General features: G+C 37.1%; 1 protein-coding gene across 1 annotated transcript in view; it reads right to left on the bottom strand.

The window, feature by feature from the left end:
* Positions 1 to 925: 925 nt before the first annotated feature.
* Positions 926 to 14,304, bottom strand: part of Mrps9 (mitochondrial ribosomal protein S9) — a 57,107-nt gene continuing 43,728 nt past the window's right edge. The window contains exons 6-11 of the mRNA XM_015505010.2: positions 11,417 to 11,502; positions 10,569 to 10,644; positions 8,036 to 8,204; positions 7,046 to 7,154; positions 3,195 to 3,364; positions 926 to 1,191 (exon numbers count right to left, since the gene is read on the bottom strand). Of these exons, the coding sequence (XP_015360496.1) occupies positions 1,100 to 1,191; positions 3,195 to 3,364; positions 7,046 to 7,154; positions 8,036 to 8,204; positions 10,569 to 10,644; positions 11,417 to 11,502 (702 nt within the window). The 3' untranslated portion in view covers positions 926 to 1,099. The remainder of the gene's footprint in view (positions 1,192 to 3,194; positions 3,365 to 7,045; positions 7,155 to 8,035; positions 8,205 to 10,568; positions 10,645 to 11,416; positions 11,503 to 14,304) is intronic.

Here is a 14,304-nt window from a genome sequence, read left to right on the forward strand (position 1 = left end):
AATATCTTCCAATCTTAAGGAGATCCTGCCATTTGATACAAAAAGAGGACATTATGGTAAGTGAAATAAGTCAGGCACAGGAAGACAAATACTGCACCATGGAATTTTGCTAGGAAATCTAAAAATGCCAAACTCCTAGAGGCAAAATCTTAAAGAGTGCTTACCAAATTGGGGGGGAGGGGAATGGGAAGATATTGATCAAAGGATAAAAAATAGCAGTTATGTGAAATAGTCTAGGAATCTAATGTACAATACGATGATTAATAATATTGTATCACACTAGAAATTTGCCATGAGAAGAGATTTTAGGTGATCTTTCTGGAAAAGGAAGGGAGCTATTTGAGATGATGGGTATGTTAATTTGCTTGACTACAGTAGTCATCTCACTATGTATACCAAAGCACGGTATCTTACACCTTACATACATATAATAAAAGATTATTTTTAAAACTTTCCATACAAAACTGATTCAAAAATGAGTTTAGCCTTTTGTTCCCTCTGTCACAGTGGGTGATCAAGGCTCACCTGTGACCTTCACCTGGCTGCGGTGGTCACCAGCCTTCTGCTGGCAGCTCAGCTCTCTCCCACCCGCTAAGCTTCTGGCACAGGCACCTAAGTCAGCTCATTCTTCTGAACATCACTCTCACCTCTCAATTTCAAAAGAACATTGTAGCAACTGCTGTGTGGGAAAACAACAGAACCAGGCAAAATGAGCTCTAGTCTAGGTCTAGCATTAAATTAGCAATGGTTTGGCTCTGGTAGGCTGCTTAATCTTTGAAACTGAGCGTTCTCATCTGCAAAATGAGGTAACTTGACTAGATTTTGCTGAATGTTCCTTTCAAGTCTGATATGCCAAGATTTTATGAATTAGGCTTCTAAAACTATCTTTTGAAAAAGTTTAAGTAGAAGAATGAAGTAAGCATCCTTTTTTTTTTTTTTTTTACAACTTATTTATTAATCGTAAACTTTTCAAAGCAGCTTTTAAAAAAAGAATCATCTCACAACTCAAATCTCTGCCACTGCTGCCCTCACGTTGGCTGGCAGATGCAGACCGAGCCTGTTCCCCCCACACCAGGCCCTCCCGCCCCTTCCCCAGCCTTCAGCGCTTCTTCCAGGTAAACTTCCTGCGGGCTCCCTCTTGGCCTGGCTTCTTCCGCTCTCTGACACGTGGATCTGTAGTAAGTAGTCCAGCTGCAGCAGGAAGAGAGAAGCCTTTGTGAGCTTTGTGAAAATACAGGCTGTCCGGCAGAAAAGTAGGTGAACCACAAGAATCCACGGAACTGTTGTCAGAAAGACCCACAGGAACGCAGCCAGACCCCAATAACTGAGCAGCCCTGGAGAGCCTCAGGACGGCGGTCTGCCTTCGTTCTCCTGGGACATTTTTTCAATTTCTGAGACAAACATCAGTGATGTCAAGACTGCCTTGCAGAGAATTATGACTCCTTTTTGGTTTTTAAAACTTGTTCAACTCAGATGAAACTACTCTCTGTGGGCGCTTGCGATTCACCCCAAGGGCCTCCCCCTGCACACCTGTTAGTGATGAGGTGAGAGTCTCAATGGAGGCAAGAGGTAGGGAGGAAGCCCACGGACAACACACCTCAGCAGTGTACGTACGTGAACAAACGTGTACAAACAGGACTTGCCAAACATGAGGAAAAAACTGTGTGTTATGATAATTTCTGTGAAAATTATAGTCCTTGATACTTTGTTTCAGAACGTAAATAACCATTTTGGGAGTTGTACTCTGTGCCACGTAGTTTATTCTAGAAGGATGAAGTCAGTTTAAATTGGAAGCTGCCTCTCCCTTAATCCTCAGGAGCAATTATGTTTCCAGACAATCACTGAGTTACTCAGCAGATGGTCCACATGGAAGCACCCCAGCAGTGGCTGGAGCCTTGGTATGTGAGCAAAAACCCGGATTCCCAGAAACCACCAGGAGAACCCCTGGAAGCTGCTTTTGTAAACAAATAGACGAAGGTTTTTCTTTCATCTTTTTTGCTCTTTCAACACTAGCACTTCTCTTCATTTGATACATGCCATAGGTATTTTTAAAAATATTTATTTTTTAGTTGTAGATGGACACAATATCTTTATTTTATTTTTATGTGGTGCTGAGGATTGAACCCAGTGCCTCACACGTGCTAGGCGAGCTCTCTACCACTGAGCCACAGCCCCAGCTCAGCATAGGTATTTTAATGGCCAGATAGCTAAAGAAAGCTTATTATATAATCTTTTGCACTTACTTGTACTTAAAGGGCACACATGGACTATTTTGCCCAAAATACTGATAAGGTCTAAGTTCTAGTTTAAATTCCTAGTAATAATGCTTTATTACTTTCAGATATGTAGAGGAGTCCAGACTAGTTAAGTCATATCCTATCAAATTACTTCATAGTAGTAGATAATGAGAAGATAATAAATCCATATAATGGCAAGTTGTTTACAAGCAAATGGATTTTCAAAAGACAAAAAATTAAGTAGCCAAAGCCACAGGCCGTGCCTATCCTGGATCCCAGAGGCGGATGCTGGAAGGTAGAGAGCAGGCAGATCACCTTCCCTGGCAGAGAGGGGCTGTGAACCAAGGTGCTAAGCAACTCGCACGGGGCTGTGCAGCAGGTCACAGGACACACAGCACTGGATCCTCTCAATGCAAAGACAACCTTTGGCTCAAACCTTAGATTTATTATGAATGCCAGGTAGTACCCCAATGAAAGAATCAAGCGTACATTCTTTTCCCCACAGTGCGAAGATTCTTGCTCAAGTGACAGGGCCATACTGAGTAAAAAAAATTCACATTAACATCATAATGGAAAAAATTAAAATCTCCATTAATCTTGGACAGAAATGCCTAAAGTGCTTTATCATTAACCAAGCAAATTACAAATTTCTATGGTAAGAGAAAAACAAGCAATCTGTCTTAAAGCCAAAGTCAACCTTCCCAACCTCTGGACTGGATATTTTAGCAGACATCACAGGTAGTGTGCCCCCCTTTTCTTGTTCTAATTCAAGTTCTCTTTGTAGAAATCAAACCTGAAAAATACTGTACAATTCTGGAGCATGAAAGGAGCAGCTGACAAGCTGTAAGATTGCATGGTGAACCAAGTATTCTCTCCCAGATTTCAGGTCACCAGGACAAGACTCAGGAAATACCTGTAGGTAGAGGGGACAGCACAGTGTCCCACCCAAATGCATACCTTGTCTCATCCACTCGACCTCATCCTCGGTGACGAAGCTGCACAGGGCTTTTGCCATTGCCAAGCGTATTGCTCCTGCCTGTGCTGACCTCCCGCCCCCTGAGACTGTGCAGGTCACGTCGTGTTTTCCAAGGCGGTCAAGGAAGTGAAAAGGGAACATCAACTGTTCTCTAAAGCACATCACAAATAAATCCAGTTAATTCCACTATAAAGATACAGGACTACATACACTGTTGGCATTCTGAATGTTTCTAAAAACTGTTGCATGCCAATGTCACCTTTCAAACTTCTTGTCAATCAATTCATCATACCAAGATTGTAAGGTTTTTTTTTTCTCTCTCTCTCTCTCTTTTTTTTGTATATAGCAATGCACTTACAGAGTATGGCAATACACTCTCTTATTGGTTATTAGTTTCCTTTGTCTCATGAGAACTTCGTGAGGCGTGAAAATAACCTCGTAAAGTCTTGAAGTTGGGAGACTGCATTAATCAACTGAATCTACCCTCTCTAGATTCAATGATCAAATATAAAATTAATAGGCCTAACCAAGTAATCATCAAATGCCATTTGGATTTTCTAAGTCAAGTATACTATAATGTATTTGCATAATGTATACTGCTTAACTTGACATGGTTACTTTTTAAAGTCAACAAAACAACATTTAAAACTCTTCCTCCACAAAAAGAACACACAGTCCAATGGCAGCTCACTAAGCTGCACAGCCACAGTCTGGCCTGTTCCCTGGGAACCGTGATGCCCACGTGGTCCTAAGCCAACACCACAGAGAGGATGGCAAGGAAAAGGCCTGCAGCTTCTTTGCTCAACTGAATGAGAATTTACTGAAAACCACTTATGTGCCAGGTCTGATGTCACTACCATCTTTGCCAAGGACTTTGATTTTGCTATTTTGCCTTAATATATCTGCTGAATTTTTATTTTTTTTCATGGTGCTAGGGATCGAACCCAGGGTCCTGTGTAAGTATGTCAGGCAAGCACTCCACCACAGAGCTAGTTCCACTGTCATCCCAGAATTTTTATTTAGGAAAGTCCATTTACAATGCATTTGCTTTTTCTGCCCGACACAGCAGCTTTAGACCCCAAATCAAACTTATTCAACAGTTAAGCTGAGAGATGCACGTGGTAAGATATTCAAATGCCATCTTTTACATTTTAAGAGCAGAATAACCCCAGGCAGATGGGCTACCAACAACCCTCCAAGGCCATAGCAAACTGGATTTGTAATAGTACTATACAGGATGACATAACCCCTCAGACAACAAAACACACAAATCTATATTGCCTTTTTAAAAAAAGGCTTCAAAGCAACCAAATCCAAACAATCCATATTATGGAAATAGTAGTATTAAAGTAGTATCCATATGATCATACCTAAACAAAATTTAGAAACTGATAATTCAACTCTACCACTGCATTTTCCCAGGAGGAAACAGAAGCCAAGACGGAATCTATGGGATTGTCATGTGCATACACTGGGGGAGGTGGCCGCACCCCGCAACAGGTAAATGGGGTTTGCAGAGGAAGTAAAGATCCTGGACAGCCATGCGTCTGAGAGCTTAGACACCTGTCCTTACTTTCTAACATTTTAAGATTACCTAACAAACACTTATAGAGATTAAAATTCAGAAAACACAGATTTCAGAGATATATAAGTAATGAAGCCAGAGTGGTCAAGGTAAGAAAGAACCATAAAGAATCTGGGCAGCTGGAAGGTGGTGGGATTCTGTGGTACAATGACAAATTTGTGTACAGATGAAAAAATGCCCTATAGGGTTAACAACTGAAAATGATGGTTATACTGCTATCAATTTTAACTATCTTGGACTGCAAACTAGCACACGTAAATACAGTTACATGGCATGAAGTTATTTCACAATGCATTGTCTCTCACGAATCACAGATGAAATCCTGAGAATCACATTTACTTTATTCTTTGTCAGTCAGCATAATTTTTAAAATAATAAATAAAATAAATGATTTTCTTGTTTACATACCATCTGAATTCTACTTTTCTGGCACCAAATAAATAGTCTTTTATTTTTCAGTAATTGATTAAAATGCTAATTTGTCTCCTCTCTTACATGGTTGGCACCGTGTGAGGAAACTGTTTCATCTGTAGCGATGACTAGGTAAAGTGCCTCTTACCTGGCTGCCTAACAGAGCACAGGCCTTTGCTGAAAGTATCCCACACTACCAGGCACATAGTCACACACGCTTGTTGTAAAGGCTAAGGTCACAGAGATAATAACCAGGAATAGAATCAAGATTCCTGGCTCTTGACTCTGTGGTCTTCCTACTGGTCAGAGGTCACTTTGTTGCTGACTAAGTAAGTACCTGTGCCACTCACTCCTAAAACAGGATGGCCAGTCCATGACAGGTGGGGCCACCACCAAATCCCTACAACTACTTAAGTTGGTGAGAAGGCTTGGGGGCTTGATCCCACCAAGACTAGCCTGAGGCTCCCAACCCAAGTTCTTGATGACAGGAATCACACTGAAAACAGCAGTTATCTTCATAATGCCCAGAACAAGACTAGGCACAGAGACAATCCTTATTTGATATTTGCTGATTCAAACTGAAGAACAAGATCTGAGGAGGTGATATAATTGTGAGACCAAGCCATAGTGGGACATGCTACTAAATCATCATGAGTTATATCTGAATTCAAGTAATAGTCAAATGCCATTCCTCCTCGTGGCTCCCAGGGCTGAAATTCCCATACCCAGCAGTAAGGGTCTCTGGGTTTTCCTACGGGAAATGAACTTCCTCCACCCTTTTCCCTGTGAGGACGACTGCAGAGTTAGTTTAATTGATATTAAACAGAGTTCAGAGTGGGCCATTTTTTGACGCAGGCACACAAACATAACAAACATACATTCCCGAGGTAATTATTCTGTCCAGAAGCTTACACTATGTTAGAACAGTCCCCTTTTCCTTACGTGAGCACTGGGATCAGAGAAGCTTCAGTCTTTTGACCTTAATGTACTGCCACAGTACATTCAGGATATAGGAAAAGGATTAGGAAGGAGGAACTAATCATGGAATTTCTGTTACTCATGGATAATGACAGTAACTACTGAAAAAATAATAACCGTCTCAAGAAGAGGCCTTTATATAGGGACTCTCAGAGAGCTCTAAGAGGAGTACATTTAGGGATTAGAAAAACTGTAATATCTACTTATGATGAATGAAATACAAAGTTTAAAAAATATGACTGCCATATTTAGCACTGAAAACTAAGCAAAGCTGATGAGCTCTTATTTTAACTTATAAACATTTTGTATCTCACAGAAACGGGCTTCTTTGCTTGCTCAATATATGTACAATCAACTTCTTTTAAAAGGGAAAAAAAATCCAAAAAAATAAAGCTGACTTTTTCTAGTATTTGTGGTCAGGAAAAACAAACATAAACCACAAGTGATGTGCTGGTACTTTTCCCTACCCGTGGCCTAAGGCAGGTACAGGAGCCAAGGTCAGTTTCTGTGGTTGCTGTGTTGCTTTGTGTGCAGCCACCCCCAAACCAGAAGATGGGAATCTGCTTTGCTTATGTTTTGGCTTGACCTGCATTTCCGAATGTAAGATCCACTTAAGATTTAAGACTACTTAAATTCCAACATGATCTAACAGAGGGGCAAGAGTCAATTAAGGAGGATTTACAGAGATGCTTTTTCAAAAATCTGCTTACAGAAAAATAAAGTGCCCATTTGGCTAGTTTGATATGTTAGTAAAGAGACACAATCAAACAGAATTGGAAAACAACAAGGCTTCTTAATCGATAATGACATACTCTAGAGCATATTTTCTTTACACAACAAGCTAAATAAAAATCAAACCTGTCCTGTGTGATTGGAAAGTACAGCAGGTAATCGGCTCCATTCACTGTTATTCTTCCACTTCCATGTTCATAAACAAGTGCTTCTGCTTTTGCAGTCTTTCTTTTACCTTTAAAAATTTAAAGTTCCTATTAGTATACATCTTAAAAACCTGGGCCTTGAAATAAGACAAAACTACATTAAAATTAGTTTTCCTGGAAGAGCAATCTATAACACTGTTTTTAGGAACGTTCTACAAGTAAAACAAAAGGAAGACAGGTAAGTGGTTTCTGTGGGGTAATTGTGATCTTCACTTTTCTTTTAGAACACTGCAATTATTTTAGTTTCAACAGTCAACATAGTCAATTCAGTTATCTTATTTAAAAAAGCAATTTACATAATGTTCACTTATAATTAATAGGAATATACCTCATAATACAAATTTTTTAAAATATGTGAATACCGTAATAACATGTAAATGGTAGAAAAGAAAGGAATCCTCAGGAAAGGTCACATTTCATTCAGTACAATAGTTGAAAATGACAAAGGGATAATGTTAAATTTTTGAGAGCTGCAAAATATAATCTAGTAGGTCAATTCTTACAAGACAGATCGTGTCAAATGTCTGTACATATACAACAAAACTGTGAGTAGAGGGTCAAGTTTTCATGTTACATAGTTTTTTCATCTGACATGTATTTCACTGAGCATTTTTTAGTTTTTGAGAAGAAACCTTTATTATAAACATTTTATTGATTCTTCCAGTTGAAAATATGAACATAATAGTCGACACCACTGGGTAGGTATGTATTCACTCTTTTTCTTGGGACACTGTAAGATTTAGTTAAACTGTAAGATTTTGAAAACTTCAACAGAATCTTGAAATTAGGAAATCCAACGTAGCAGTAGCAAAAGCAAATCAAATGGATACCACAGAGCAATAGCAAATGAAAATAATTAGAGCTTCTCAGTCTTCGCCAAATTCATTTTCTCTTCATGGAATGTCATTACCTTCACTTGTGCTGAAGGCCCTTCCTTGCTCGTCATACTGCACAGGTTCAATCAGCTGTTTTTTTGATTGAATAGCTACACTTCTGCGAAACTTCTGCACAAATTCTTCTTCAGCAGGATCACACTGCAATGTCAATAACTTTTCTAGCAGCCGAATGAACTGCATATACTGCAGACAATAAAAATTCATTAGAAGATGCAAGTGTAATTGCATTTGCTAGATTTTTTCTATTTTTATATACTTGATCTTTCCAATGTTGCTTTTCTTGATGAATTTTGACAGGATGACACTTCGGCATCTTCATGCTGCTTTTAAAACAGCATGCAGATGCATCACTTCTCCTGTGTATCTTTAGTGCTAAGTTTTTTTCTTTTGAGAAACAAAGAGATTTATCATTCAAAGAAAAATCAGTTTCTCTGGATTATAATTATGAAATTTAGATTTAAATTAATTTTTAAAAAAATATTTAGAAGATCTTCAAGTGTAATTTCCACTCTTTTATTAGAACTGTATCAAAAGAAACATTAGAAATAATTTTCAGTAAGTTATGTATAGTAAAATGGAAAGAGTCTGATTTTGAGAAAATGCACCTCTGAAATTATATTTCATAATACATTTGGCAAATACATTTTTGGCTGTTCAAGCTGTGTTACTTATAATGTTTATGATTTCCTTTAAAACTGAACAATCAAGCTATTTAAAAATTCAAGAGATACTTGACTTAAAGGGCAACCTCTTGAAATAAATTATCCTTGCTACTCTGTGCATTTTTTTTTAATAGTTCTTGAACATGTGATTAGAAAGTAAACAACTTGGTATTAACCCCTTAAAATTAGAAGCCAGAATAATCATTCTAAAGTGTTTATGGAGAAGGAAACAACTAATACTTGAGATCCTTAGTTAATATGGATTGTGAATCCAGTTTTTGATAACTTTTTTTTTTTGCTAACCCTAAAAAATCGTACTCAATTTTGTCACCATTTGCCTTTATAGTGAAAATCTGTCAATAATAATTTAAAGTATTGAGGAATTTGGTAAAATTAATGTTAAAGAAACTTCTTCAAATACAGCTTTTTTATGATTTAATAACAGAAAAGGCAAATTTCCAAGGAAGGGTGAAAATACTTAAGCCACCTGTGGTCCTGGGCCTGACAGAGATCCATTCTCCCCTCCACTCACTGGCCTGTGTCCTTTGTTCTAAGAATTCCATCTCACACACTCCTGATGACCATTCTTTAAACTGCAAAGGGTCACTTACAGGTATAAAGGCCTTACTTGTAAACTAAGCTTAAAGTTTAAGAAGTCACTGATTGGTTTGATGCCAATCACAAACTTCAGGATTTCTTCTACATATTCAGTATCCCAAAAGTATAAAAGATTATCATATACTTTTGTTTTATTTTCATAATTGCATGAATGTATTAATCCTTGGAATAGTTCCAAAATGGGAAAAAAAAATACCTGAATTTTAAAAAAAAATCAAAGCAGTTAGAAAACAAAAGAAATAATGGAATGATGCATTTGATGAAGAAGCAAAGAGATTTTTCAATTTGATTCAAGTGTAGCAATATTTGGCAGTTAGGATGTTAGAAATCAACTCCAGATCTACCACTAACCAAATGTCTGACACCTTGTTTAAGGAAGTAACTTTTCCAAATCATTAATGTCTACAATATGCTAAAAAAGAAAAAGAGCAACCGAAGAACGTGACTTAGAATCTACATGGTGGCAGGCACTAACAATGCCAGCCACTGCCATGGAAGAACATAATCTTTCTTGGGAGGATTTGTGAGATTTATCTCCGCTTGAATCTAACAGAGAGTCAAACAATTTGGAACATCAAAATGTTTAAAACATCAAGCTACTTCTGATCACGTCAGGCTATGTTAGAACATTAACAAAATAAGACTGCAATTAAGGTCTGAGGAAGGATGAAAGTGTCCCAAACTTCATAGGGCATAAGTTTCACCTGGGGAGTGTGTCAATGAGATCGATTTTTGGGTGACCCCCTCGAGATCTGCCCCAGGTTGAGGGTGAGGCTTAGGGACACTGCAGTTGTAAAGAACACTCCAAGGGACTATGACACATGTGGTTTAGAGATCCCAAGGTGAAAACCACTGACCTTTCAGACGCTGCACATGTGATGAGCCAGGAATCTGCAAATTCCGTGTGCGACATTCCTTTTCTACTTAACCTGCAATGGCTCTGTTCACTCATCATTAGCTTGTAAAATTAGCTACCGGTCTCACTGAAGGAGACAAAAATGACATCTGCTACACTCCTCTATAACAACTGGCAGAGGACATGAGGGCACTTATAAGAGGAGGAGCTGGACACTGGACATGGCACTTTCCTTACCACAGATAAGGCTCTCCTCCCGTGGCAGAAATTGACAAGGAATACATTTCAAAGAGAAAAATTGTCCAAGGCACACCTGCTTCTAAGGACTATTACTATTAGGATCCTTAATACAGCAATTGTCTGCATTCTTATGACACAGGTCTCCTTAAATTGAAAAGATTAATTACTCACATCTTGATCTGACAGTTTTTCCACTAACATTTCTTCTAGTTCCTCCTTAATCAGCCATCTGCTGCCAATCAGATCTCTGTTAAAATATCACATATATTCTCTTTTTAATTAACCATGCAATTAGTGTTATATCACAAAAGATCTCACCTATAAGAGCAATTCATGATCGGAAAACAAATTTTCATATTATACACTAGTATGTTCATCCAAGGAAACCACTTTTCAGAAATACTATTCTGTTTCCTCAATCTAGTTTAGAAAAGGTTCTAACACCACCAAATGTTTTGTTTGAAGAGTTAAATAAATATGCCATCATGAAACTTACCTGAAAGCCATCAGAATTCTGAAAAGATTAAAACTGTGCCTATTTAATTTATTCTGAAGATGTTATAGACACAAAGTTAACCCATCTATGAACAAAAGTAGTAATAAAGTCCAAATAAAGGACTAGGAACACACAACTTAAATCTATCTTTTACACAAGAAGAAACATGAATAGCTAGGCCAAAATTTAACATTGGTTGTACAGGCTGATGGATCTGATCTATTACTGCTTGCCAAATGGAAGTACAAGCCTTGAAATACCTTACAAAAGAAAAAATCAGAAAGCACACAAATGCTGAATAAATGTGCAGCCATACACATAAAATTTCTAAGGACATCAAATCCAAACACAGTAATTTAATACGTAAATCTTGAAGTAGCAGAAAAATAACCTCAATATTTGCTTCTTCCTAAATATAAATAACCTATTACATGGAATCCTAAATTTTAGGCTTTAGATACATCAATACGTAGCATGTAGAGTTCAAAATCTACATATGCTCTAATGCAAGACAAGAACTTACTTCGTTTCCTTTTTTTCTGGAAGCAGATCTTTGGCTCGCAACTGATTTTGACGTTTTTCTATCTGGAGTAGCTTTCCGTATACTTCCTATAGCAAATAAAATATACAAGTTAAAATAAGAAAGATGGTACATTATTACTTATGATATAGTTTATATTTTTTCTCTGTGAGTACTCCTTATTTTAATGTGACCTCTTGTCTAGCTGCAGAGTAAATAAAATGAAAATGCTTTTGAATAAAACTGTTTCTCATCCAAACTAAAAGATGATAGAGTAGTGTGAATGAGAATTTAGTACATATCACAGCACACTTTAAGTGGATTTAAAAATAACTTTAAAGAATTTACAACTCCATTCAGTGAGGATGGCTGAAACAACAAGAACCCTGTGAGTCATTTTTCTTAAGAGTTTCACAAACAGGATAAAAATTTTCCTTAAGAAAAACCATCGTTTATATACTAATACGTACTTTATTTATTTATTTGTACTATGTACTTCAACTTAGAGAACAACCAGTAATTTAGAGCATTTATAGCTGAACTACTTATATAACATTTGATTTTATATAGTATTTAACACACCCCATGTAGTTTATACCTTAAAAGTAAATTTCTATTATATTTTCCATTTTTGATTTTCTTCTATTAATTTACTTTTTAAACAAAGACTGTGAATATGTGTCACTTATTAAACTGCAATGGAAGATTTTAAAACTGGATAGCTACATATAACAAAATGAAATTAATCCCTACTTCTCACCCGGCATAAAAGTCAAATTAGGAATTAGACCAGAAACCCTGCAACGGCTAGAAGAGATCATAGGGTCAATACTCCATCATATTGGTGTTGGCACTGATTTCCTTAACAAGACCCTCAGAACACAAGAACTAAAACCAAGAATAAATAAATGGGATGACATCACATTAAAATCTTCTGCACAGCAAAGGAAATGATTAAGAGCATAAAGACAGAGCCTACAGAATTGGAGAAAAACTTTGCTAGTCACTCCTCCAACAATAGTAAATTAATGTCCAGAATACATAAGGAACTCAAAAAAACCCAACACCCCAAAAAAGCAAATAACCCAGTCAGTAAGTGGGCAATAAGTGGGCAAAAGAACTAAACAGAAACTTCTCAAAAGAAGAAACACAAATGGCCATCAAACATATTTCTAGTAATCAGGGAAATGTAAATCAAAACTATACTAAAATTTCATCTTACTGCAGTCAGAATGGCAATAATCAAGAAAATAGTAATAACTTCTGGCAAGGATGGGGGAAAAAGGTACACCTTTACATTGTTGGTGGGATTGTAGAATAGTTCAACCTCTCTGGAAAGCATCCCTCTCAAAACACTAGGGATGGAACCACCATATGACCCAGCTATCCCACTCCTTGTTACTTTCTCCAAAGAACTAATATCCGCATACTATAGCAATTCAGCCACCTCAATGCTTACAGCAACACAATTCACAACAGCCAAATTATGGAATCAACCTAAGTACCCATCAATAGATGAATGAATTAAGAAATTTGGGCATACATACACAATGAAGTTCTACTCAGCCATAAAAATGAAATTATGGAATTTGCTGGTAAATGGATGGAAATGGATAATATCATGCTAAGTGAAATAAGCCAGAATCAGGAACTCAAAGGTCAAAAATCTCATACGTGAAAGCTAGAGTAAAGGAAAGGAGGAGGGAAAGACAGGAGACCATAGAGATACAGGGACAGCATTGTAGAAGACCAAGAGGCAGAGTGGAGAGATGGGAAGGGGGAGGCAATGAAGAATGAACTCTTCAAAAAATCACGTTATATGCATTATATAGAAATACCACAGGGAATTTCATGTTTATGTTCAAATTAAGAAAAAACCAATCAAATATAAGTAAATATATTAGTAAAAGGAAGCCCAGCAGAGTAGAGGGAAGAGAACAGAGAAGAGGCGGGATGGAAAAGAGGGATCAGGAACCGAAATCAAATTCTATGGATGTATGATTTTTGTCTAGAGGAACGCAAATACTATGTATAACTATAAAGCTCTAATTATAAAAAATGAAATGCATATACTCCTGGTTTTCTAATGTAAACAATCATGTTCTGGAAATAATGACAATTTAAAGGCATCTTTCTCATCATCAAAAAAATCTGCAATGGGAGAAAAAGTTACAATTTATAAAAAAGCAATAATACTGCAATAGGGTTATCCCAGGCAATGAGTTTACAACAAGCAGAATAACACAATGGTTTCTTAACGTTTTTGACTGAGCAAACAATTTTTTGAGGACTCATACTGAATTATGTTCACATTTATTCACTTATAATCTGTATATAACCTACCACATTAGTATCTCGTGAATAGGCAGACATTTTAAAAGGATGAGCTAGGGGTTGGGGACATCAGTGGTACAGTGCTTCCCTAGCCATGTGCAAGGCCTTGGGATTTATCATGAGCATTGGGGGCGGGGGCAGAGGTAGGTGGGGAGGATGAGCTGGAGATGATAAAAATGATTCTTTTTATTTTTAATATACTAATCATGTTAACTTCCAATATCATTACCTAGAGTCAGGAGACACAACCTGTTACTGACAGAGGTATCCATCTGTATCTCAAATAGTCTAAATAATTTCAAGTGCTAAGAAGCAATTTTTGTGGGTTTTGGGTAGACTGCAATACGACCTCATAATGTTGCTGAGGGTTTGTTTTAAAACGTCTCTTTGCCACTGTCATATTAACTAATGCTTGCAATTTGGCACTATCTCCATTTTGCAGTCTTTTTTTCTTTTTGAGAATCCGGTTTTCTCATTGGCAAAAAGAACGCTAAAAAGAAAAAAAAAAAAGGATGTAATTATTAAGAGTCAGTTTCTTTTTTTTTTTTTTTTTTTAA

Source organism: Marmota marmota, unplaced genomic scaffold (genome assembly GCF_001458135.2).
Source record: "Marmota marmota marmota unplaced genomic scaffold, marMar, whole genome shotgun sequence".
Lineage (NCBI taxonomy): Eukaryota > Metazoa > Chordata > Mammalia > Rodentia > Sciuridae > Marmota > Marmota marmota.